General features: G+C 41.9%; 1 protein-coding gene across 1 annotated transcript in view; it reads right to left on the bottom strand.

Annotated features, from left to right (window-relative positions):
* The window catches only part of pgr (progesterone receptor), a 43,199-nt gene that overhangs the window by 12,990 nt on the left and 2,633 nt on the right, over window positions 1-27,576 (bottom strand). The window contains exons 2-3 of the mRNA XM_002935571.5: window positions 25,745-25,890; window positions 13,276-13,392 (exon numbers count right to left, since the gene is read on the bottom strand). Coding sequence (XP_002935617.1) covers window positions 13,276-13,392; window positions 25,745-25,890 — 263 coding nt within the window. The remainder of the gene's footprint in view (window positions 1-13,275; window positions 13,393-25,744; window positions 25,891-27,576) is intronic.

Below are 27,576 nucleotides of genomic sequence, written 5' to 3'. Positions count from 1 at the left end.
TTCTCTGTAATAATAAAACAGTACCTGTACTTGATCCCAACTAAGATATAATTACCCCTTATTGGGGCAGAACAGTCCTATTGGGTTTATTTCATGGTTAAATTATTCCCTTTTCTCTGTAATAATAAAACAGTACCTGTACTTGATCCCAACTAAGATATAATTACCCCTTATTGGGGGCAGAACAGCCCTATTGGGTTTATTTAATGGTTAAATGATTCCCTTTTCTCTGTAATAATAAAACAGTACCTGTACTTGATCCCAACTAAGATATAATTACCCCTTATTGGGGGCAGAACAGCCCTATTGGGTTTATTTCATGGTTAAATGATTCCCTTTTCTCTGTAATAATAAAACAGTACCTGTACTTGATCCCAACTAAGTTATAATTAATCCTTATTGGAGGCAAAAACAAGCTTATTGAATTTATTCAATATTTGAATGATTTTTAGCAGACTTAAGTCATGCAGATCCAAATTATGGAAAGATCCCTTATATGGAAAACCCCAGGTCCCGAGTATTCTGGATAACAGGTCCCATACCTGTATATTAAGGGTGCAGGGAACTTTGAAAATGAAATGTGTACACTATAAAGGAATTAATGAATTTCAGGAGCCACTCTGCAGTGGTCAGTGACACAAGATAAGGTACAAACATATTTAAACAAATTAATGTGAACAAGGGACTGGGACTGATGGAATTTACCCATGGGTACTTAAAGGACAAGGAAAGGCTAAGTCATTTGGGGGTGCCAAAATGTTAGGCACCCCCAAGTGATTTTAATTGCTTACCTTTTACCCCAGAAGGAAATGCTCGCTACAGGTACCCTGGGCTGGTGCGGTTTTCTCCTAACAGGGAAAAGCTAATATGGGAGTTTTAACTAACACGCTTGTGCCTGTGCGTTCGCGCGCACGTGCGGGGGGCGCTAAATGGGGGCGGCGTCAGGACATCCCCAGTAGAAATCCGCTGCTGGATGGTTGTTCTGCCTTTTTCTGGATCAATTACCAGATGAGCAGATAGACAGCTTTAAATCTGGTGGACCTAAAATACTATGTTATTCTATAACTCCAAGCTGCAACCCTCAAGCTGCTGTTGTGCTACAACTCCCAGCACCCCCCTTATCCCCGACAGCTTGTGAGCCACAAGTCGGACACTGCAGAAGGATGTAACCTTTTTGTTTGAAATAGAACAGTTAGGGCTCTGGCACACGGGGAGATTAGTCACCTCGCGAGGCATTTTCAGCGATCTGCCGAAATCGCCTGCGCAGCGTGTGCCATCCAACCGCGACTTACATTTTCACCGGTGGGATGGTAATTCTCCCCGTGTGCCAGAGCCCTTAGTGAGAGACCCATTTCCAGCTCCAAGAGGCAGATAAAATGTCCCTGAACATGTTTAGCTTTCCGAGCTATCTCTGCCACATTATAAACCCGATACAAGTTGAAAGAATAAATAGGAGCAGATACTCTGTAAGTCGGCTCTCTGGGTCGTCAGCAGAAATGAATATGGATACATAGTTCCCGAAATCAGGTTCAAACAGCACACGTTTGCAGAAACTTGTATAATTATTAATTACCATTTAAAGGTCAAGTAAATCTAGGGAATAAAAAAAACACCCCAAACTGCATTCATGCCTTGCACATTCCCATCACTACATTCTCAAAACGACATGCTGAGCCCAGCCAGAGCTTGAGTATAGGGACAATGTATACGACCCCATACCAAGTAACATCTGATCTGGGGGAATTACCCAGCAGCCTTTTGGGGAAAAAAAGCATTCCCCATTGGTGGCTAGTGTGCTATCAGGTTCTATTAGCCGTGCACTAAACCATGATGGAGAAGTCTGTACAGGCTGAGCCTGATGTACGCATGTCTTTTCTTAACCCCCATCTAAAACAATTGGGGCTGTAATGGTGCAGAGGGTGTAGCTTTGCCAAGAGACCAGGATATATTTCTCAGTTAGAAGTTTCGCCACAATCTGGCCTTTGCATTCCTCCCTCCGCCCCAATGAAGAAATGATGTAACGGCACTTATTCCAGCCAAGACTTCGAGGTCGTGCTGCCCTGCAGCTCTGCTAAAAGCAACTCATAAACACCTTTCATTCAAACTGAAAAACACTGAGATATGACTCAAATGACTCAAAATTCCCAAAATACAAGGTTTCATTAATTTTCCCCCGCTATTATTCAGCAAGCAACAAAACTCAGCATTTGTCTACAATTGTGAATAATGGCCCGTTAAATGAAGGTGAATCAATGGTTTTTGGACTATTTTGGTTCACGAGCTCCTTTGCCGTCCACTGATTGGGCATGGCATGTCTACCTGACAACAAAATGGCAGATATATTATATAATATTTGTTTATCAGCTGTTCTAAGAATATCTAGGGCAGGAAATGAAAGTTCAACACAAATCTTACTGACCATCAAACTGCACTTACCGGAGTATCTATAAGAACAAACAAAGCCGTATGTCCCAAATCCCACCTTTGCTGGTCGTCAATATGCACACCAAGCCCCTGCTTTGGGCCCCTCAGCTCCCTCCCATGTCAGCCTATTGCTTGTGGATCTACTGTAGGGCTTAATGATATCATCTCACAGAAGGCCATAAAGTTCTAAAATTTTTGGTAATTCACCAAATCACTGCAGCACTGGCATGGTCAAATAAAGAACCTCAACTAGAGGTTGCAAGAGATGGCACCGTCTTGTCCTCAAGTGCAGATAAGAAATCTATTAATGGATCCCATACCTTGAGGAGGATAAGAAGTTACTCAAAGACCTATAAAAATATGAATTCATTGGGGATCTACTCTTTGCTGATCAAACAGAGAACCTCAAGTAGAGGTTGCAATAGATGGCACCGTCTTGTCCTCAAGTGCAGATAAGAAATCTATTAATGGATCCCATACCTTCAGGAGGATAATAAGTTACTCAAAGACCTATTAAAATATGAATTTGTTGGGGATCTACTCTTTGCCCCAACTACACCAGCATCTGCTGGCACTGCTTCCTATAGGCTCTGGGTACAAATGCCATACATAACCAAGAACACATTTTGAACAAGATTTTGTTCCTAGGAATTCAGCACCAAGATGATGTTCTAGAAAGTGCTACCTATCTGCAAGCATTGGGCATCATGTAACACCCCCCCCCCCCCCCCCCCCCCCCATGTCTATGAGTTCTGCTGCTGTGATTATTAAGAGAACACTGAGAGCTGGCAGGTAGTTATCTCTTTTTTTCTGAAGCAAATATTTTAACTGGTCAAACAAAACCACAACCAACGGTTATCAGGAGCTTCATGTAACACATTAAATAAGTTATATGTCCAGTGTGGTGTGCGCTAACCAATTCTGGGATGATCCCATATAGAGCAATTCTGGGAATGATCCCATATAGAGCAATTCTGGGAATGATCACATATAGAGCGATTCTGGTAAGGATCCCATATAGAGCAATTCTGGGAATGATCCCATATAGATCAATTCTGGGAATGATCCCATATAGAGCGATTCTGGGAATGATCCCATACAGAGCGATTCTGGGAATGATCCCATAAAGAGCGATTCTGGGAATGATCCCATACAGAGCGATTCTGGGAATGATCCCATACAGAGCAGTTCTGGGAATGATCCCATACAGAGCGATTCTGGGAATGATCCCATACAGAGCAGTTCTGGGAATGATCCCATACAGAGCAGTTCTGGGAATTATCCCATACAGAGCAGTTCTGGGAATGATCCCATACAGAGCAGTTCTGGGAATGATCCCATACAGAGCAATTCTGGGAATGATCCCATACAGAGCAATTCTGGGAATGATCCCATACAGAGCAGTTCTGGGAATGATCCCATACAGAGCAATTCTGGGAATGATCCCATACAGAGCAATTCTGGGAATGATCCCATACAGAGCAATTCTGGGAATGATCCCATATAGAGCGATTCTGGGAACGATCCCATACAGAGCGATTCTGGGAACGATCCCATACAGAGCGATTCTGGGAATGATCCCATACAGAGCGATTCTGGGAATGATCCCATATAGAGCGATTCTGGGAATGATCCCATACAGAGCGATTCTGGGAATGATCCCATACAGAGCGATTCTGGGAATGATCCCATACAGAGCGATTCTGGGAACGATCCCATACAGAGCGATTCTGGGAACGATCCCATATAGAGGTGGAAAGGGGAACTATGCCTACAGCCCCTACTACTTGAGGGAAGTGGCCAATTTAAAGAAATAGTCTGAAATATAATGCCCATGTTTTCTTTCTCATATTTACTTTTCCAGTGTTATGAAAAGGTGCCTGTGTGTGGGAGGGGAACTACTTTTCCTACATAAACACTTTTTTAGGTAGCATAAGAGAAACAAGACTTCTAACAAACCCTAGTGGGTTCATGTATTGCTATACAGATGATATAATCTGCACCATTTCCATTCTTGGCCATATACCTACACCCCCACTGTAATCTCATGGTTTTGTCCATTTCAGCACGTGGGTGTTTGTATGAGTGAAACCCAATCTGCCCTTCTTTGGCCAAAGAGAAGTGAAATGGCAAGTGGGGGCTCTCATTCCTAGTGGATGTATTAGAGCTCACTCAAATAACTGACGCTAGCACAAACAAAATCTAACAAAATAAATGGCTCTGGCACAAATCCTGCATGTAGAGAGACAGGATTTCTGTGAGTGAGCCCTAATACATCTTCTATGCAGAAGGAGCCCCCTCCAAAGGCTGTATTAGACCCAGCTGATAATCCAAATCATACTGCATGAGAGAGAATTAAGACAGACAGATGCTGAGAGAGGGATAGTGAAGATAAACTTGATTATTTTGGAAATGGGTCAGCACAATTTTCAATTGATTGTATTTAAAAACTTAGTATTTCAGTGTGATAAAACTCATATTAAATTTACATTTTCATAATAGTTCCCCTTTAATATCATCTGAGCTTAAGCATTGAGGAATAATATTTGGAATCATCTGTGGTTAGAAAATGACAGCAAATTCTAGAAAACATGTAGGGGACCTATTCCCTGTGGGAGGGAGGTTTCCCCTTTGGTCCAGGGATCTTGTGACCAGTCTCTGTTCATTGGTTATATAATGGGGGCACATGTCTCTGTCTTTTCCTGGGCTTCTCTCTCGCAGGAGGTGGGTCTGCCAGAGGGTCTGAGGTGAAGGTAGGCTTCAGTTCATGAGTCCAAGACCATGCTTTCAGGTAACTAACCCTTATGGGAGCCATAGTGCGGGGATAAAACATCCCAGGGGTGTAATATAGTCAGGGCTTGTGAACAAGTCATTCCTGCAGAGGTAGTGGAATGAGTAATCCCCCATGAGATACCCCTATTTCTTAGACTTCTACTGTAGGTGGATCTAAAGCACTGTGCGTCTCCAACCTTGTTGGGTGTGGGAATACTTAATACAGACCTATACTTATACTGTATTGCTGGTTCTATTGCCTCAATGCTTATTGTACCAGGGAAATCCCTATTCTGTTCAATAAACCTTCAGTTACAGTTCAGCAACAACACCATTCCTCCAGACACTTCCAGCAGGGGTTCAGGTACTATTTTAACATGGACGCCTGCATTCCCAGCCATAGATCAGCCGTTTGTCTTCACTAACATGTCATCTTATCCTGAAGAATGTTCTTACTGACCTGGTAACACAATGTTATCGTCTCTAAATCGCGCTGCCTGACCGCGGCTTGTCTATATGATGCAGCAAAAAGACATTATTCACCATGAAAAATCATCAGTGGTTTTTACTTTCTGAGAAATTCTTCTTTGAGGTCAGAGGCAGTCTGGCAAATCTCTCTGAATGGATCCTCGGCTGGAACTCATCAAAGGAAGAGAAGCGTTTGCTGACTGCCAACAACCCAATATGGATGATGCCTTGGGAACCAGAACCAAAAGACATGAATCATGGTATTCCCTGTTGCATTTTTAGTATGAATATGGGTACAAACATGAACCTGCTGGTCCAAACGACTCTACTTGCTTTACAGAGCATGCCATACATAGATTGGTCAGTAACCCCATATCTCCATATAGCTGCCATGTTTTTCCAGTTGTGTTCACATGCTTTCTTTAAAGGTTGGAATGGGCATTTAACTGGGTATCCAACTGGGTCTCTGGGTGTACAGAAGCTAAGATAGCTGTTAAAATGGGCCCTATAGCATCCATTACATGCCATGCATAAAGTATATGAGTCTAGGTGAGCCCATCTACACTTAGGGCTGGGTGCCACTTTGTGCCTTGACCAGGCAGTAAGTACCCCATGTTTTGCCTATAGCCACTTGATGACACAAGGGCTTAACCTCAATACTTTGCCCCTTTCCTTGTGTGTCTCCCCCTTACCTTACACTGTACATGCAATTTCCCTTTGTATCTGGCTGCAAACAGAGTTCTGGAAAAGAAAGTTGCATTGATCATTGGCAACTGCACTTGGGCAGTTTAGTACCTATGTTAGTTAATGAGCTCTATACACAAACAGAAAATTACACATAGGCTCTCCAGACCATTAGTTTCCTATCCCCCATGTCCCTTCTGTTATCTTATGTGATTATAACACAATAGGAGGGCTATGGTTGGTCACACAAAGACAATCTACATTTTAAACAACACAAATAACAAGCTGAGTATGTAAAACCTCCACACACAAGTACAAAATGACCAACATGAAGGTACATTTGCCCTTCATGTTACAGACTATTGATATCTAGTTTGTGCCTTTCTGGCACAAGGGGCTCTGACTCCAAAAGAACAAAACACAGACAAGAATGTTACTGCTCCTATGGGAAAATGAACATATCACACCGTGTGTTCCTCCCCTGCAGCCCGTGCCATACAAATGTATTCTACCTCCCTTTTTGCAAAACTTATTCTCTGTAAAATGGCATCTACTAGTGGCCCTTAGCCAAAGAGCAACATGTGCCAAGCCCACTCGGTGCCAAACAGTTACTTGTAATCAAAGTGCAATGATTCAAATGCAAGGTTACACTGCTCTGTAGGGGGAGGATATATTAGGCTTCTGCCATACATCTAATGTGCATGGACTGAAGCCATAAACCAGCACTTGCCCTACAGAGAAGTAGTGACAATAAAGTTCTGGGCCTTATGTATGGGCAGTGTGGCAAGCTTCCAACTCTGCTGTAACACAGAAATGTGCATAAATTGGCATCCATGTTGGTGTGTCGCCTGTGTTAGTGCCCCAAGGTATGGGGGTGCCCCCCTAGAGGGCATTAGGTAGTGCGTAGGGGTGCAGCCTGAGGAACAGTTAGGCTGAGATACAGGATAAATGCTTATTACTTCTCTAACCTTTATTAGGGGAAGGGTGCAGGAAGGTGCATTTCCCTGGGTTACAGGCAGTGGGAGGGGTCTCACCCATGATGTTAGCGCCATTATGCTAGCACAATGTGGCGTGTAGAGTGTATGTAAGGAAGGGGGAGGCTTTATATTCAGTCTTCGTTCATTGCTTTAAGCAGAGATTAGGATGCAGGGCTAAAGTGGGGCAGGAGGATCTAATGAAAAATTAGCCTGTGTGGAATGAGCAGCCAAAGGCTCCATGTATGTATGTATGTATAACTTATGTACGCAGCGCTGTACAGTAGAATACATTAATACAAACAGGGGGTTAAAGAAAATGGATAAATACAAAGTACAACAATAAATACAAATAAATACAAGGTACAGTTGCAATAAGAGTCAGAAACACAAGATGAAGGAGGTCCCTGCCCCGTAGAGCTTACAATCTATATGGGAGGGGTAACTAACAGACACAAATGGGCAAATGTAAGTGCCATAGGTCACAGTGGGTGACATTACAGTATAAGTGCCATCTGATGATCAATGCGCAGATTTAAGCTGCCAATTGAGCCCCTTCAGACCAAGTTGGCCCGGAAGCCAAATGATCCTCCAGCATGTAGGTGACTAAAATTGGTCAAAGATCAACCAAACAAATGGATCTTATTGTGTATGGCCAGCTTACCCCTGCGTTAGAATAGAAGACCTTGCCCATGATAATTACCGAGTGGCCCTGGCCAAGCCATTTAAGGTGCCCATACGAGTGAGCGGATCTTCTCCCGATATCCTCACCTACGGGTGGGCGATATCGGGGAACTTGTAGGCTAATTCGATTGTTTGGTCCTGGGGCCAAACGATCGAATTATAATGGTGGCAATGGGGCAGTCGGTTCGGGGACCGCATCAACGAGCCGATGCGGTCCCCGATCCGACTAAATCTTTTAACCTGCCCGATCGATATCTGGCCAATTTCAGGAGAGATATCAGTCACCCATGCCCCTGCATTGGCTGATAAGCTGCTGAATCGGTTTAAGGGAGCGGTATGGGCAGCTACAATCGGCCCGTGTATGGGGACCTCCCTGCGCTACATGGATATAATGATGTGCACGGATAAAATGAACACAAGTAGGTTCAGTGGAAGTGTATGGTTGCACATTGGTCAGCGTTACTTCCAAACAGCTCCGCAGTTCTGGTTCCAGTCCGTGCCCTAACTGCATATTCTTCTTTGTGTAAAAGCACTGAATAATAAAATAATAAAGATAATAAGAGTAAAATTAACAAAATAATAGCACCAGCTAAACACATCACTAATACGCAGGCTCTGTACTCTGCATCTTTATATCCAGATGAGGTGCAGAATGCAGCCGGACAGATGTACTTTCTGTAGGAGCACTAGGGGGCATACGCTTGAGCCCTAATACACAGTGACAGAGACAGGGGGAGAGTGTTGGAAGGGCTACTAGTACTGGTAGGAATAGACAGGTGCCTAATACACAGTGACAGAGACAGGGGGAGAGTGTTGGAAGGGCTACTAGTACTGGTAGGAATAGACAGGTGCCTAATATATAGGGACAGAGTCAAAGGAAAGTTTTTGGAGGGTTACTGCCTGCTCTGCTTTAATTTAATCTATGGAAATAGGAATTGGTAGGACTAGGTAGGTACCTAATATATATGGACATTCCTGAGACTTCTTTCAAAGTTTTAGCATTTTAATTGCAAGGTGTTTATAGAAATAATCAACAAGGACTTTATAACCTCCCTGGTTTCCCTCACCGTCTCACTTCCTCTCCCTTTTAGATTCTAAGCTCTTGTAAGCCCTTGCGCTATTGTCTCCTAATAATATCCAATAGCAATGTAATTTATTTATTTTTCTATTTATTTAGCGCCACACATTTTTTGCAGTGCTTTACAGAGATTATACATCATTCCCATCAGCCCCTGCCTCAGGGGAGCTTACAATCTAAGGTCCCTATTACATTCCCATCAGTCCCTGCCCCAGTGAGCTTACAGTCTAAGGTCCCTATCACATTCCCATCAGTCCCTGCCCCAGTGAGCTTACAATCTAAGGGCCCTATCACATTCCCATCAGTCCCTGCCCCAGTGAGCTTACAATCTAAGGTCTCTATCACATTCCCATCAGTCCCTGGCCCAGTGGAACTTACAATCTAAGGTCCCTATCACATTCCCATCAGTCCCTGCCCCAGTGGAGATTACAATCTAAGGTCCCTATCCCATTCCCATCAGTCCCTGCCCCAGTGGAACTTACAATCTAAGGTCCCTATCACATTCCCATCAGTCCCTGCCCCAGTGGAACTTACAATCTAAGGTCCCTATCACATTCCCATCAGTCCCTGCCCCAGTGAGCTTACAATCTAAGGTCCCTATCACATTCCCATCAGTCCCTGCCCCAGTGAGCTTACAATCTAAGGTCCCTATCACATTCCCATCAGTCCCTGCCCCAGTGGAACTTACAATCTAAGGTCCCTATCACATTCCCATCAGTCCCTGCCCCAGTGGAACTTACAATCTAAGGTCCCTATCACATTCACATCAGTCCCTGCCCCAGTGGAACTTACAATCTAAGGTCCCTATCACATTCCCATCAGTCCCTGCCCCAGTGGAGCTTACAATCTAAGGCCCCTATCACATTCCCATCAGTCCCTGCCCCAGTGAGCTTACAATCTAAGGTCCCTATCACATTCCCATCAGTCCCTGCCCCAGTGGAACTTACAATCTAAGGTCCCTATCACATTCCCATCAGCCCCTGCCTCAGGGGAGCTTACAATCTAAGGTCCCTATTACATTCCCATCAGTCCCTGCCCCAGTGAGCTTACAGTCTAAGGTCCCTATCACATTCCCATCAGCCCCTGCCTCAGGGGAGCTTACAATCTAAGGTCCCTATCCCATTCCCATCAGTCCCTGCCCCAGTGAGCTTACAATCTAAGGTCCCTATCACATTCCCATCAGTCCCTGCCTCAGGGGAGCTTACAATCTAAGGTCCCTATCACATTCCCATCAGTCCCTGCCCCAGTGAGCTTACAATCTAAGGTCCCTATCACATTCCCATCAGTCCCTGCCCCAGGGGAGCTTACAATCTAAGGTCCCTATCACATTCCCATCAGTCCCTGCCCCAGGGGAGCTTACAGTCTAAGGTCCCTATCACATTCCCATCAGTCCCTGCCCCAGGGGAGCTTACAATCTAAGGTCCCTATCACATTCCCATCAGTCCCTGCCTCAGGGGAGCTTACAATCTAAGGTCCCTATCACATTCCCATCAGTCCCTGCCCCAGTGAGCTTACAATCTAAGGTCCCTATCACATTCCCATCAGTCCCTGCCCCAGGGGAGCTTACAGTCTAAGGTCCCTATCACATTCCCATCAGTCCCTGCCCCAGTGAGCTTACAATCTAAGGTCCCTATCACATTCCCATCAGTCCCTGCCTCAGGGGAGCTTACAGTCTAAGGTCCCTATCACATTCCCATCAGTCCCTGCCCCAGTGAGCTTACAATCTAAGGTCCCTATTACATTCCCATCAGTCCCTGCCCCAGTGGAGCTTACAATCTAAGGTCCCTATCACATTCCCATCAGCCCCTGCCTCAGGGGAGCTTACAATCTAAGGTCCCTATCACATTCCCATCAGTCCCTGCCCCAGTGGAGCTTACAATCTAAGGTCCCTATCACATTCCCATCAGTCCCTGCCCCAGGGGAGCTTACAGTCTAAGGTCCCTATCACATTCCCATCAGTCCCTGCCCCAGTGGAGCTTACAATCTAAGGTCCCTATCACATTCCCATCAGTCCCTGCCCCAGTGGAGCTTACAATCTAAGGTCCCTATCACATTCATGCAGAGCGGGAGCAATTTTCTATCAGGAGTCAGTTAATCTGCCTGTATATTTTTGGTGTATGAAGAAACCAGAGGACCCATAGGAAACCCACACAGACATAAGTAGTACATACAAACTCCATGCAGAGAGTGCCCAAGCCAGAATCAGGACCCCAGAGCTGCAAGGGAAATGTGTCAGTGCCCAAACCAATTGTTTTTACATAAAGTGACTGGCCATACACCAAATCCCCTCCCCTTCTGGTGACTGACAGTTTTCCTTGCATGCATTCAGCCACCCCTACACCACATATAACTTGCACTAGGTTGCTGCTATTTTATTTCCCCTGCAAATATCAGTGATATAGTGGATGCCTGGGTCACAATTCCAGAACAACAGTGATGGAAATTCCAACATTTCTGCACAAATGAAAAAAAAAAAAAAATCAATCAATAAAAAAAGGTTGCAAAATATTTTCGAGCTGTTTTTTTTCACAGAAAATGAAACAATCCGGGGAAAATGCCACTTGTTATGCATTGACTTCCCCAGGAAGGAACTGGCAAAATGCTAGAAGGCATCAGCCTGTGCCATGGGAAGAGTTTCCTTTAGAGCAGGAGTTTCATTTCTTATTGTTGGCAAACGGCACCTTCATGTAAATTCCAAAGCCGAGCAGGAAAACTTCATGACTCCCGTGTATTTGGGCTGCGGCCGGGACACTATCTCAGGCACATTGCTGGTCTTCAGCTTCCGCTTTAGCCGAGCCTTGGCACAAACAAGCGCCGGGTAACGCAATCAGGGGCCACACAGAGCTTCCCTTTCCTGAACTCACAACTCCTAACAAATAGCCACTGCACTCTTATTCTTTACATGATTATCTATGGCACAGTGTTGGGGAATTGCAGAGCACTGTTTTTGTTTAGTGAGTTTATGAGATGAACTCTGGCTGTGCACTGCAATGATGAAGCCACGTTGGACTGGCCCACTGGGATAGCAGGAAAAATCCTGTTGGGCACCGATCATGTCGGGCACTGCCACCTGCCCACAAACCAGCCATGAGCGCACAATTTCAGGTTGAAACAAAATTAAAGATGGTCAAGCATTCCTCTGTTAGGCGCCATCTTTAATCTTTTCCCATGGAGGTGCATCAAAATGGAACAGGGGCAGCAGGGGAAGCAGAGCAGGGGTGGTGGGGCCATGACTCAGGTAGCGGTGGGCTCTGAGTACTCCTGTCAACTCTGGATGAAGGTGGGTATGCTCTTGGAGCTACATGCTTCTTGCTTGTTACTTCACAGAATCAGCAGAGCTATATATACTGTAGCTTGTAGTATAAAATTAATGGCAGATTGTACAAAAGGAAAAAAAGACACATCCAAATGACTAATATTTAATCTTGCTAATAGGTTCTTCTGTTGAGAGAGATCAGGGTTAAAAAGGGGCGCAGGGTGATTTATTCCACATAAGGGCTGTGGCACATGGGGAGATTAGTCGCCCATGACATCCCACCAACGAGAATGTACATCGTGGCGCCGCAATCGCCGAAGTTGTCTCTCGCCATCCCACCGGCAATTTACATTCTCGCTGGTGGGATGGAATTTCGGGGAGATAAGACACCCGCTACAAGGGAGATTTGTCACGGGCGACTAATCTCCCCATGTGCCACAGCCCTAAGGGCAGCTTTGTGAAACATCCTCTTCTAACATGGCTTAGCTTGTCACTGCTCTGAAATCAACATGGCTGCAGATCTGGCAATTCCACATTTTCAAAAGACCATTATTAAACTGATCAACCATACCAAATGGAAAGTGGCACCTCAGTGCTCCATGATTGCTAAGCATCGCCCTCCTAACCCGTTTCATGCCAATAGAGGCTTCATTAGAGGAGGTTTATTAAATTTTTTAAACTTTTGGATACTTTTATTAATTTTTAGTGCACCAAATAAACGTTTCATGCGTGCCACTGCCTACTATTTGTATTACTATATTGTTTAAGCAGGTTCTAGAGCAGTATTCACACATGTATCAGGTGGCTTACTCCTAAGCACGTTATAATTGATTATTGGCATTACTCTTGGCACCCCTGGCAAGTTCCAGGCCTAAACCTTCAGCTTTGCTCTGAGTGCCCCTTGGTTAAATGCTGGCTCTGCCCAAGGTTCTTACCTCCAAGTACCATTCCTGCTTGGCAACACTTTCTCAGGCGGCAGGAAGGGCAGTTCTTCCTCCGGATCTTATCCACGATGCAGTCGTTCCTACCCGCACACAGGTAATTGTGCTGCCCTAGGAATGGGAGAGAATATATATTATATTAAGCATTTCATTACCAATCTACAGACGGCATAGTTCTGCAACATATGTCCCATATGGGTTTGTATCCATCTTTTCCTTATTAGCAATCTGCTCAATGTGGCCTAAATGCTTTATTGGCATGAACTATTAATAACACACAGGCATTTTTGCACCACACTTTATCCAAGCTCTGAAAATCTCTAATATTTGGGTTCTGAATGAGATTTGTTTTTAAAAAATAGAAATCGCAAGATAAAAGGCAAAAAAGGTAGCAGTAATGCCAGTGCTGGAGCGCAGATATCCGTATATACTCAGGGCTTGGGTTTAGCTACGTACTGTAAGGGCCAGACAAATGCAACAAAGTGCCCATCATCTGGATGCTTGAATTGAAATGAAATAGGGATTAATAACATGCAATTTGTAATTTCCAACAAAATGACAGGTATGTTCTGAGTTCAGAATTACGGAAAGACCGTCTCCCGCAGACTCCATTATAAGAAAATAATTTTAATTTTTTTTTTCTCTGTAATAATAAAACAGTACCTGTACTTGATCCCAACTAAGATATAATTACCCCTTATTGGGGGCAGAACCATCCTATTGGGTTTATTTAATGGTTAAATGATTCCCTTTTCTCTGTAATAATAAAACAGTACCTGTACTTGATCCCAACTAAGATATAATTGCCCCTTATTGGGGGCAGAACAGCCCTATTGGGTTTATTTCATGTTTAAATGATTCCCTTTTCTCTGTAATAATAAAACAATACCTGTACTTGATCCCAACTAAGATATAATTACCCCTTATTGGGGGCAGAACAGCCCTATTGGGTTTATTTAATGGTTAAATGATTCCCTTTTCTCTGTAATAATAAAACAGTACCTGTACTTGATCCCAACTAAGATATAATTACCCCTTATTGGGGGCAGAACAGCCCTATTGGGTTTATTTAATGGTTAAATGATTCCCTTTTCTCTGTAATAATAAAACAGTACCTGTACTTGATCCCAACTAAGATATAATTATCCCTTATTGGGGGCAGAACCGTCCTATTGGGTTTATTTAATGGTTAAATGATCCCCTTTTCTCTGTAATAATAAAACAGTACCTGTACTTGATCCCAACTAAGATATAATTATCCCTTATTGGGGGCAGAACCGTCCTATTGGGTTTATTTAATGGTTAAATGATTCCCTTTTCTCTGTAATAATAAAACAGTACCTGTACTTGATCCCAACTAAGATATAATTACCCCTTATTGGGGGCAGAACAGCCCTATTGGGTTTATTTCATGGTTAAATGATTCCCTTTTCTCTGTAATAATAAAACAGTACCTGTACTTGATCCCAATGGGGTTAAATGGCCCCTATGCAGGGTAGCCAGATTTATTTTTTCCAAACTAAAAGTCAGTTCTAAAACCAGCCCAATATGCGCAATAAAAAATATTCTACAAAATAAAAGTATATATGGGAAAACCTGCCTTTTTAAAGTGTATAATCACTACCCATACCCTGTGCCCCCTCTCCAGTTACTGGTTACAGAATGTTGAAATCTAAATGTTCAGATCCTAAATGAACAAAACTAGTTCTTTATATAAAAAAAGTACAGGTATGGGACCTGTTATCCAGAATGCTCGGGACCTGGGGTTTTCCGGATAAGGGGTCTTTCCATAATTTCCATAACTTAAGTCTGCTAAAAATCATTCAAATATTGAATAAACCAATAGGATTGTTTTGCCCCCAATAAGCAGTAATTATATCTTAGTTGGGATCAATTACAGGTACTGTTTTATTATTACAGAGAAAAGGGAATCATTTAACCATTAAATAAACCCAATAGGGCTGTTCTGCCCCCAATAAGGGGTAATTATATCTTAGTTGGGATCAAGTACAGGTACTGTTTTATTATTACAGAGAAAAGGGAATCATTTAACCATTAAATAAACCCAATAGGATTGTTCTACCCCCAATAAGGGGCAATTATATCTTAGTTGGGATCAATTACAGGCACTGTTTTATTATTACAGAGAAAAGAGAATCATTTAACCATTAAATAAACCCAATAGGGCTGTTCTGCCCCCAATAAGGGGTAATTATATCTTAGTTGGGATCAAGTACAGGTACTGTTTTATTATTACAGAGAAAAGAGAATCATTTAACCATTAAATAAACCCAATAGGGCTGTTCTGCCCCCAATAAGGGGTAATTATATCTTAGTTGGGATCAAGTACAGGTACTGTGTTATTATTACAGAGAAAAGGGAATCATTTAACCATTAAATAAACCCAATAGGGTTGTTCTGCCCCCAATAAGGGGTAATTATATCTTAGTTGGGATCAAGTACAGGTACTGTTTTATTATTACAGAGAAAAGGGAATCATTTAACCATTAAATAAACCCAATAGGGCTGTTCTGCCCCCAGTAAGGGGTAATTATATCTTAGTTGGGATCAAGTACAATGTACTGTTTTATTGTTACAGCGAAAAAGAAAATAATTTTTTAAAATGTGATTTTTTAAAATTAAAATGGAGTCTATAGGAGACAGACTTCCGTAATTTGGAACTTTCTGGCTAATGGTTTTCCGGATAATGGATCCTATACCTGTATAAATGCCAGACCAGAGGCTGTTAAAATGAACAGTTTCGAGCCAAGACTGATCTCACACAGACAAGTTGGAGTGCCGCTAAATATGAGTTTGACATTTGTTATTAAAGGTAAATGCAGCAGAGATCAATACAGAAGAGGCAATAGGTAAAGTATAGATAAAAGCACCGAAAAATGCTTCGAAATCCAAAAGGGCTCAATCAGAGGGAGAGAGGGGTAGAACTGCAGCCAAGAGCAGGCAGAGCACATAATAATCTGTGCCAAGAGCTGCAGGGAATAGTAAGTAGCCAGTTTGTGATGGTGATGGGAAATGATTTTATTTATTTATTTTGCTACTGGATGACACAAGGAGTAGTATATGAGTTGGTAATACCTCCCATACCCTGACATGCCTGCCCTGGACGGGGCATTTCAGGGCTCAATTGATGCCACCCCCACCCTCTTGCTCCCCAACGTTTATTTATTTTTTTTGCGTCGGAGCAGGTTGAGGGGGGCTGCATCGCTAGAGCAAAGAGAGCAACAGCTGCACTAGAAAAGCTGAAATTCCAAAATTTTAGGCTACCAGGAGCAGCTTTTTCCCACACCTGGTAACTTGCAGGGTGCTGCCACTTGAGGCAAATTGAGGCAGCTGCCAGGGGCATTTCAGCCCCTTCTGCCATTCTGAAGTGACTGGAGCAATGCAGCCCTCCCTCACCCCTTTGCGCTTAACTTTACATCGCCTTTTTGATGCCCCTGGTAACCTGTGGGGCCCTGGCACCTGAGGCAGGTTTCTTAACTTGCTTCATGGCTGGAGCACCCCTGGCAGCTGCACCCCTTCCTGGACTACAGGAGCTCCAGTAAAATGATGCACTAGCCCAGGGATCCCCAACCAGTAGCTCAGGGGTAACATGTTGCTCCCCAACCCCTTGGGTGTTGCTCTCAGTGGCCTCAAACTAGGAGCTTATTTTTGAAATTTTGGCCTGAAGGCAAGTTTTAGTTGCAAAGAAACAGGTGTACTGCCAAACAGAGCCTCCTATAGGCTGCCAGTCCACATAGGGGCTACCAAATAGCCAATCACAGCCCATATTTGGCACTCCAGGAACTTTTTCATGCTTGTGTGGCTCCCCAACTCTTTTTGTGGCTCACAGATATTAAAAAGTTGGGGGCCCTGTACTTGACTTTCCAGTAGAGTTCCCTATAATGTAGGTTAATACAAACATTTTCTAGAGATAGGGAGCCCAGCTGGAGCACTGATCCATCACCTGTACATTACAATAACGTGGCTGGAGACCAAGCACCAGGAACAAGGTGCCAGTGCAGTGAAGTGAAAAGAACACGGTGCCTCCACGATTCAGAGAAATGCAACAATGGGAGAATTATGTAACAGAACTTCAAACATTATGGCCATGGCATCTCCAGCAGTAATGCCAGCTACTGTGTATGTTGGGTTCCCACAGGAAACAGGCTGGAGGTAGAGGATTCCTCAATGAGAAATAAAAGATATTTACACAATCTGTATGGGTTGAAACCCTCTAGAAATGATGTATTATGTACGCTGGCCTGGCTTGTCTCACTCTAGGAATGCATCTCCTCTTTAATGGTACTTTGGGCTTTAGGATGAGATCTACAATATCTGGGTGTTGCCATGCTGAGAGCTTTCCCTAAGGGAATTGGCATCACATAATAAATTGCTCTAAAACTTTGTAGCGCTGATTTATGAAAGCAGTTTGGTGCTAAGTGCGCTTTCCACAGGTGTTTTTCCCACAGTGCTGCATTTCCCCCCCCAGAATGTATGTGTGTATGTATAACTTTATTAATAAAGCACCAAAGCGATGTACAATCGTACAAAATATGAAATTACACACAGAGAGGACAAGTGTTATAATAAATACAATAAATAAGTATAAATACACAGGGAATAAGTGCCATGTGGTATGAGACACAGAAGGAAGGAGGCCCCTGCCCCGTAGAGCTTACAATCTAAGTGCGGATACCAAGCTAAGTTGCATCCATTGCAATAGCAAAAACTGTGTTAACTGCTTTGCGTGTTTCTGTGAATCATGTCCAAAGTGGGAGAATGGTGTCACTTCTGGCACCCTATATGCACGGCCATTTTGGATTTTTAGCCCAAGTTACGATAACCCCATAATGAAAAAGCATTGAAAACTTATCCAAAGTCCTCATTAACTGTAGCCAAGATGTATCCAATATACAAAAGCTTTTGTTTGGGGTCTATGGCTACTGCACCTATTGTGGCTGCCATATTGGCATACTGTTGATATGTTAAGATAACATACGGTCTGTGCCCTATAACGTCAGGCTGCTGCTATACTGGGTGTCAGCTTGGAACACCCAGTATTTGGAACCAAATAAATCAAGATATTATCATTATCCCCACAAGAGTCTGCCATCTTTATCCATTGGACCCCCTTGCTGTGAGCCCAGGCATCTCTGAGAAAGATACTTCATACCGCTGTTCCTCCAGCCATTTAGGATATTACAGTCTGGCTAAACTTTTTTTTTTCAAAGGAATTTGTTTTCCTATGGGTCCTATCCTTGAAAATAACAGAGAGTTCTCTTTCTGCAGAACTCAGGGCGTCGATTACAGCGAATCCATGTTTAACTTCGAGTAACTGAGCAAAGAGAAACACTCAATGAAGGGAAGAAAGGTCAAGGACTTGCGCCTTTTTGCATCACTTACAGTTAACATTCTGTGCACCAGGAGACACCCACGTGTTATATCCACTACTCTCTAGGGAGTCTAGAACTGCAATTCCAATTTTTTTGGCAAAAGAAAACAATTTTTACGTATATCCCAATGACTGCAACACGTGTACGTACATATATATAGTTACATAGTTACATAGTTACATAGGGTTGAAAAAAGACCTGTGTCCATCAAGTTCAACCCATCCAAGTAAACCCAGCACACCTAACCCACACCTACCAATCTATACACTCACATACATAAACTATAAATACAACCACTAGTACTAACTGTAGATATTAGTATCACAATAGCCTTGGATATTCTGATTGATCAAGAACTCATCCAGGCCCCTCTTAAAGGCATTAACAGAATCTGCCATTACCCCATCACTAGGAAGGGCATTCCATAACCTCACTGCCCTCACCGTGAAAAACCACCTACGCTGCTTCAAATGGAAACTCCTTTCCTCTAATCTAAAGGGGTGACCTCTGGTGCGTTGATTGTTTTTATGGGAAAAAAGAACATCCCCCAACTGCCTATAATCCCCTCTAATGTACTTGTACAGAGTAATCATGTCCCCTCGCAAGCGCCTCTTTTCCAGAGAAAACAACCCCAACCTCGACAGTCTAACCTCATAGTTTAAATCTTCCATCCCCTTAACCAGTTTAGTTGCACGTCTCTGCACTCTCTCCAGCTCATTAATATCCTTCTTAAGGACTGGAGCCCAAAACTGCCCCCATACTCAAGGTGAGGCCTTACCAGGGACCTATAAAGGGGCAAAATTATGTTCTCATCCCTTGAGTCAATGCCCTTTTTTATACAAGACAGCACTTTATTTGCTGTAGTAGCCACAGAATGACACTGCCTGGAATTAGACAACTTGTTATCAACAAAAACCCCTAGATCCTTCTCCATTAAGGATCCCCCCAACACACTACCATTCAGTAGATAGTTTGCGTTTATATTATTTCTACCAAAGTGCATAACTTTGCACTTATCAACATTGAACCTCATTTTCCAGTTTGCTGCCCAGTTATCTAATTTTGTCAAATCGCTCTGCAAAGCGGCAGCATCCTGCATGGAACTTATAGTTTTGCACAATTTAGTGTCATCAGCAAAAATAGAAACAATACTGTCTATGCCCACCTCCAGGGCATTAATAAACAAGTTAAAAAGCAAAGGCCCAAGGACTGACCCCTGCGGTACTCCACTAACCACACTGGTCCAATTAGAAAATGTTCCATTTACAACCACTCTTTGTACTCTATCCTTCAGCCAGTTCTCTATCCAATTACAAATATTATGTTCTAGGCCAATATTCCTTAATTTGATCATTAACCTTCTGTGAGGTACTGTATCAAACGCTTTAGCAAAGTCCAAGTAGATGACATCAACTGCCATTCCAGCATCAAGGTTCCTACTCACCTCCTCATAAAAGGCAACTAAATTAGTCTGGCAAGATCTGTTACGCATAAAACCATGCTGGCACAAACTAATAGTATTGTGAACTGCAATGTATTCAAGTACCCTATCCCTTATTACCCCTTCCAAAAGTTTTCCTACTACTGATGTCAGACTAACAGGCCTATAGTTTTCAGGCTGAGAACGGGATCCCTTTTTAAATAACGGCACCACATTAGCAATCCGCCAGTCTCTTGGCACCATGCCAGACCTCAATGAATCCTGAAAAATTAAGTGAAGAGGTTTGGCAATCACAGCGCTCAGCTCATTTAATACCCTGGGATGAATCCCATCCGGCCCTGGACCTTTGTTTACCTTTACATGTTCAAGTCTCTTTTGAATTTCCTCCTGAGTGACCCACGCGCCAGTAGCTAAATTACTAGAACTGGGCATATTACAAGGGAAGCCTTCATTATCTGGCTCCTCAGATGTATAGACAGATGAAAAATAAGAGTTCAAAATTTCAGCTTTTTCCCCGTTTTCATCAACCAACGTACCCCCCCCGTGATAATAAAGTTCCCACCCCTTCTTGCTTCATTTTTTTACTATTCACATAATTAAAAAATAATTTTGGATTCTTTTTACTCCTAGCTGCAATATCCCTTTCCATCTCTATTTTAGCTTGCCTGATAGCTTTTTTGCTGCTTTATTTGCTTCCTTGTACCTGATGAAAGTTTCCGCTGACCCAGCTAACTTGAATGCCCTCAAAGCACGTTTTTTCTTACCAACCTCGACAATAACACTTTTATTCAGCCATAAAGGTTTTGCTTTGCGATGCCTCTCCTTGCTTACTAGGGGGATATACTGTTGTGTATACCTACAAAGCAATGTTTTAAAGATGTTCCATTTTCCTTCTGTGTCTAACCCCATGAAAAGCCTTTCCCAGTTGACACATTGCAGAGATGCCCTTATACTGGCAAAGTCTGCACGTCTAAAATTGAGCGTTTTAGTTACTCCCTTATAGAGCTGTCTCTGCAGCATTATCTCAAAGGAGACCATGTTGTGATCACTGTTCCCCAAATGCTCACCCACAAAAATGTTAGAGATAAGTTCATTATTATTAGAAATCACCAGGTCCAAAATAGCATCATTCCTAGTGGGTTCTTGAACTGCCTGAAATAAAAAGTTGTCATTTAGCATATTTACAAACCTACTAGCTTTTTCTGACTTAGCCACCCCATTACTCCAGTCAATGTCCGGATAATTAAAGTCCCCCATAACAACAACTTGACCCAGTTTTGAAGCCTCCTCCATTTGCAACAATAGCTGGGCCTCATCCCCCTCATCTATACGGGGTGGTTTATAACATACACCAATGATCATTTTCTTTGTGACCTTCAGCCCTACTGAAATTTCTACCCAAAGAGATTCGACGTTTTCATTGGTAATGTCTTTATTACATGGCTTTAAATCTGACTTTACGTAAAGACAAACCCCTCCACCCTTTTTAATCTCTCTGTCCCTCCTAAAAAGTGTATAACCATTTAAATTCACAGCCCAGTCGCATTTATCATCCCACCAGGTCTCAGTGATACCTATTAAATCATAATTTTCAATACATGCAATAGCTTGCAGCTCCCCTAATTTACCCGACAAGCTACGCGCATTAGCCAGCATGCAGCGGAGATTATTACTTCTCCCTCTGATGTTTACATTAGCTAAGGGAGAATTAGAGCTAAGGCAATTATGAGACTGCTTTCCTTGTAACGGAAGCTCCTTATCTGATAAACTATATGCCCCCCTCACTCCTCCCCCACAACCCTTTGCTAGTCCCCCTACCCCGTCTACACTAATTTTCCCATGGAATTCTAGCTCACCCACCCCCCCCTTGTCTAGTTTAAACACTCCTCCAACCTCTTAACCATTCTCTCCCCTAGCACAGCAGACCCCCTTCCATTGAGGTGCAATCCGTCAGGGCTGTATAGATTGTACCCCAAGGAAAAGTCAGCCCAGTGCTCTAGGAACCCAAACCCTTCCTTCCTACACCAAGACTTTAGCCACGCATTTAGCTCCCTAAGCTCCCGCTGTCTCCCTAAACTTGCACGTGGCACCGGCAAAATTTCCGAAAAAATGACATTGGAGGACCTTTGCCTAATCTTAGAGCCTAGATCCCTGAACTCACTCTTTAAAGTCCCCCACCTACCGTTCATTTTGTCGTTAGTACCGATATGTACCAAGACAGCCGGGTCATGCCCAGCCCCTCCCAATAATGTGTCATAATATAGGATTAGGTACATAATAGAATTACTACTTGCACTTCTTGATACGCCTGAAAGCCCAACTTGAAGATTAATTAGGGTGAATGTGTATTTGCTGTCCTAAATATTCTAGATGATTTTAGATGATGTCCTAGATATTCTTGAAACTATGACTGATAAACCAATATTTCCCTTATTCATAAGCAAAGTGGAGCCCTGGGCAGACATTGGACATTCAGGTGGGGTTTGAAAGGAATAACTTTGATAGCCACTGCCCTATTCTGTTTTAATGTTCTTCTGCGTCTGCTATTTTGTTTTTTTCCTTAACCCGTTTTCTTATTTATTGATGCTGGTCTCTCCTTTCCTCATTGTTTTCTCCTTTTCCCACTCCTTCTCATCACTCCAGTTTATATTATCTTCTACTTGGCTTGCGTGTAAGTTGCCCACAATAAATCTCTGCTATGACAAACTACCAACCGTTCCCAAATGCCTTTCCACTGGCAACAACAGGAGTCATCAGTGGAAAGGCCTTTGGATTCATTTCTGAAATCATGTGACTTCAGAGATTTATCAGACTCCGTGGGACATCAGCCTTGAACATTTTGTTATTCTTATTAATGCTTTCTATTCTTATTTATCTATAACTAACTTCTTTTCTACATACGCCCCTTGAAATCTTTATCCCTTTATTTTGGCATCTATTCCATTTCTTCCCCCTTTAGAATTCTTAGAGCTCAACTGGAAACAATGATCATCCCAACACTGCTGCTATCTGATTTCATGCACAGGAGCCACGAGGACTGATTAAGATTGAGTTCTACCCAATCCCGGCTCGTTTGCTGTCATGTAGAACCGACACTGGGGCTTGTTCTTAGAATGAGAGAAGGAAATAACAATTAAAAGGACAATGGTGCCAATAGATGTCACTGGGCACCATTTAGAGCACCAGGATACTGGTAAATTGACCTATTCTACCAAAATATATTGATATTGCTAATTAATAAGGTATTCAGTGGGCCCTCTACCCTCCTGGCCCCCTCTGCAACCGCAGGGTCTGCTTCCTCTGTAGTTATGCCCCTGTACATGGCCCATACCCAGGTGCCTAGGCCAGAGATGGTGAGGCACAATGGGTCATATACTCAGGGTCGGACTGGGTGGTGCCGGGCCCGCCCAATGGCACTGCCGCCTTCACACTGCCCCCCCCCCAGTCCCTACAGAGGCCCCCAATACCCTCTGTCCCCCTACGGAGATGGCGGATCGTGGGAGGGCCCTGGGGGGGATCGGATCTGGGCTGCCGGGGGAAAATATCATTCAATTATTGTCTTGTTAAAAATGGAACATAAGTAAAAATATCACATGAGTAAAACTGTACTTGTAATACATTTTCACCTGCTTAAAAAATCAATAAAGCAAAGAGAAGGCTGCCGGCAGGGAAAGCTCTCCCGCTGGTAACTATGTGCATTAAATGGTTCTGGCACTCCCCGCATTTACAGAATAATGAGCTTTTCAGATATGGCGTTTTACAGGACTTATCTTCATAAAAAATATATTTTATTTCTTTTTTATGGCTTTTATATTCCATTTTAAACAACAAATTAGGAAAATACAGTGCTCACAGCCGTACTGCAGGACTGTAAGTCTGCAAACCTGGAGATACAATGTCAGGAGCAGTTTTATAAGAATTGTAGTTAATCTGGACCAAAACAAAACACTAGTACAGTACAGTGTATGGGATATGAACTTTTCGTAATTCTGAACTTTCTGGATAATGGGTTTCTGGGTAACAAATTCCATACCTGTACAAGTATAGGATCTATTAACTGGAGTTTTCCAGATAAGGGATCATTTCATAATTAACATCTCCATAGCTTTAGGCTACTATACATATTTAAACATGAGATAAACCCAGTTACTATCAAGTGCAGAAAGTAAATTAGCCATAAAATAAGAATCATTTGCTTAAACAGGACAATGACAGTCTGCTTCAAAGCTTTCTGTATAATGGGTTTCTGGATAACAAATCCCATATAACGATTCTCTGTTATAGGTTCAGGAAGAGAATGGCACGGAACAACTGGTTTAGTATTTTAGGTTTCATAACCAGCAAAGTCATCAAAGATCTCATTTTCCAACATGAGCCTCGTAATATATAAAGCCCATTTCTACTTGCAGATGATTTCCTGGAACAATATAAATGCAAAGACTATTCTAGATAACAGAGAAGGGTCTTTCTACTGAATGAAAAATCTTTTTCTTTTTTTTCCAATTAAAAAGAAATCACATTTATAACTTTAGTATAAAAATAATGAAATATACTATATATATATATATATATATATATATATATATAAAATGTCTTAATCATTTTCCAGTGTGTGTCTTGTAATATATAAATCACATTTCTATTTGCAAATGATTCCCTGGAACAATAAAAATGGAAATACTAATTCAGATAGCAGAGAAGAGCCTACACATGAAGAATCTTTTTCTTTTTGAATTACAAAGAAATCACATTTAGAACTTTAGTATAAAAATAATAAACTATACTATATAGTATTTATATAACATAATAGAGGGAGGGCACTCACAGGGCTTAGCAAAAATTGCAAAAAAAATCCTTTATTCTGCTGAATTGATTTCTAATATATTATTATAAATGCAATATAAATCTATTTGAAAATTAGATTGTTTGGTGTGCCTGTATTCCAAAATACATGTATAATGTATATAAAAAATAACATAATTTGAATGTTTTGATTCAATAATAGGACAGTATAGATGTTATGAAAGAGCTGAATGTGATGCATTCAAATTTTGCATTTATTATCAACTATCTATCTATCTATCTATCTATCTATCTATCTATCTATCATCTTTCTTTCTATCTATCTATCTATCTATCATCTATCTATCTATCTATCATCTATCTATCTATCATCTATCTAGCTATCTATTATCTATCTATCTATCAATCGTGTTTCTATCTATCTATCTATCTATCTATCTATCTATCTATCTATCTATCTATCAATCATCTATCTATCTATCTATCTATTTATCTATTTATCTATCTATCTATCTATCAACCATGTTTCTATCTATCTATCTATCTATCATCTATCTATCATCTATTTATCTATTTATCATCTATTTATCTATTATCTATCTATCATCTATCTATCTATCTATCTATCTATCATCTATCTATCTATTGTATATCTATCATCTATCTATCTATTTATCTATACATCTAATCTATCTATCACCTATCTATCCTTTAATATATATATATATATATATATATATATATATATATATATATATATATATATATATATATATATATATATATATATATATATAATACAATAACTGTATAAGGGCCCCCTTACCTTCTACGGCTCTCTTAAAGAAGACCTTGCAGCTGCCACAAGTCAGGACGCCATAATGACACCCTGAAGCCTCATCGCCGCAGATCAAACAGACCTTCTGGGCCAATGTCTCGTAGGGACCGCCTTGGTCCGGGTCGCCATCGCTCCTTTCAACAAAACAGATCACATGGTAGAACTGAGGATGTTACGGTGGAACTTACATTGCAGCTTTATATTTACAACAAGATTCTGATTTTTAGAAAAAGGGAGTTTTTAGATTTAGAAATACTGCGTCTCTCTTGTAGAACTGCCCAGTTTGCCCAGTTTGCCCAGTTGCGTAGCTTCTGTAATGCCAGTTCTACTTGCTACCCGGGTGTTTACTGGAGACTGGAGAAATATTTGCTACATTCAATGGGCCAAAAGTTGTTTTATGTTGTAGGAAAAAACAATATTTTTGTAACCCAATTTTCATTTCATTCCTGAGATTGTTCTGTAGGAATGTTCAGCGGTGCAGCCAGACGTTACTGGGCCCAATTACTGGGTCTGTCCAGCCCTATACTCAAGCACTGGCGCTCAGGTCCCCGCGAGAGACTCCTTATCATGAGTGAAGGCTGTTGGCAAACACAGGGCAATCCTAGTGCAAGGCATCTAATGGAACATTAACACCATATACTGATTATATATAAATATTCTTTAATTCTGTTAAATGGGTGGTTCAGCTTTAAGTTAACTTTTAATGTTAAAGAATGACCAATTCTAAAAAATTTTCAATTGGTCTTTATTATCTATTTGTTATAGTTTTTTGAATTATTTGCCTTCTTCTTCTGACTCTTTGCAGTTTTTAAACGGGGGTCAGTGACCCCGGCAGGAAAAAACGTTATTGCTCTGTGAGGCTACAGTTTTATCGTTATTGTTTCTTTTCTATTCAGGCTCTCTCTAATTCATATACCTGCCACTCCCTGGTTGCTAAGGTAACTTGACTCTAGCAACCAAACAGCTGCTGAAACGCCTAACCGGAGAGCTCCTGAACTAAAAACTAAACCGAAATAACTAAAAAACCACAAATGAAGACCAATTGCAAGTTGTCTCAGAATTATCATTCTCATTCAATATCATTCTTAATAAAAGTTAACTCAAAGGTGAACAGCCCCTTATAGATTAAATTCAAAGGACAGGTATAAGGACTCAGAGACTCTCATTGCTACCATAACAAACACAAGCAACAATGCAGCAGTTAAAATGCCAGGTTCGAGACTTACTGGGGAAATATTACAGCTAATTTGGTTGCTACTGTCTCCGACAGGCTAAAGTGTAATTTTTCACTTAATGTTCATGTGATATCTGTCCTCTGCTGGGTCCGGCCCTGGCTAAGTGAACTGACTTATTAATAGAAGTAGAACAAGGTCTTCCAATACTGTGTGTCTCTAGTACCAGAATATTCCCCATGTCCTATTACCCCAATTACAGGGGGGGATTCCAAGGGCCGGGCAGGACATTGCAAGATGCAAATATGTCAATGGGGGGAGCCCGGTGCCCAAAGACACAAACCAATAAAACACACCTTCTCACAGTTATGATTATGAATACGCTTCCTAATATTTTACTAACCCCTGACCTTTGGGTTTAGCTTCACCGTAACGCAATTCTTTATGATTTCAAAACTCCAGACACCTTCTTGGAAAGCTCTTCCAGAACAATTTCATTAATAGCATTAACTGCTTTACTGCCAGCGGAATCGGCATTAAACTGTTCGGAATGTTCGGAACGAATTTGGATCACTATATCTTAAGGCTACTAAAAAAGTATGCATTCATTAAACTAAATAGGATTGTTTTTCCACCAATATGGATTTA

The sequence above is a fragment of the Xenopus tropicalis genome, chromosome 2 (assembly GCF_000004195.4).
Source record: "Xenopus tropicalis strain Nigerian chromosome 2, UCB_Xtro_10.0, whole genome shotgun sequence".
Classification (NCBI taxonomy): domain Eukaryota; kingdom Metazoa; phylum Chordata; class Amphibia; order Anura; family Pipidae; genus Xenopus; species Xenopus tropicalis.
This window is presented reverse-complemented; position numbering and strand designations above follow the sequence as displayed.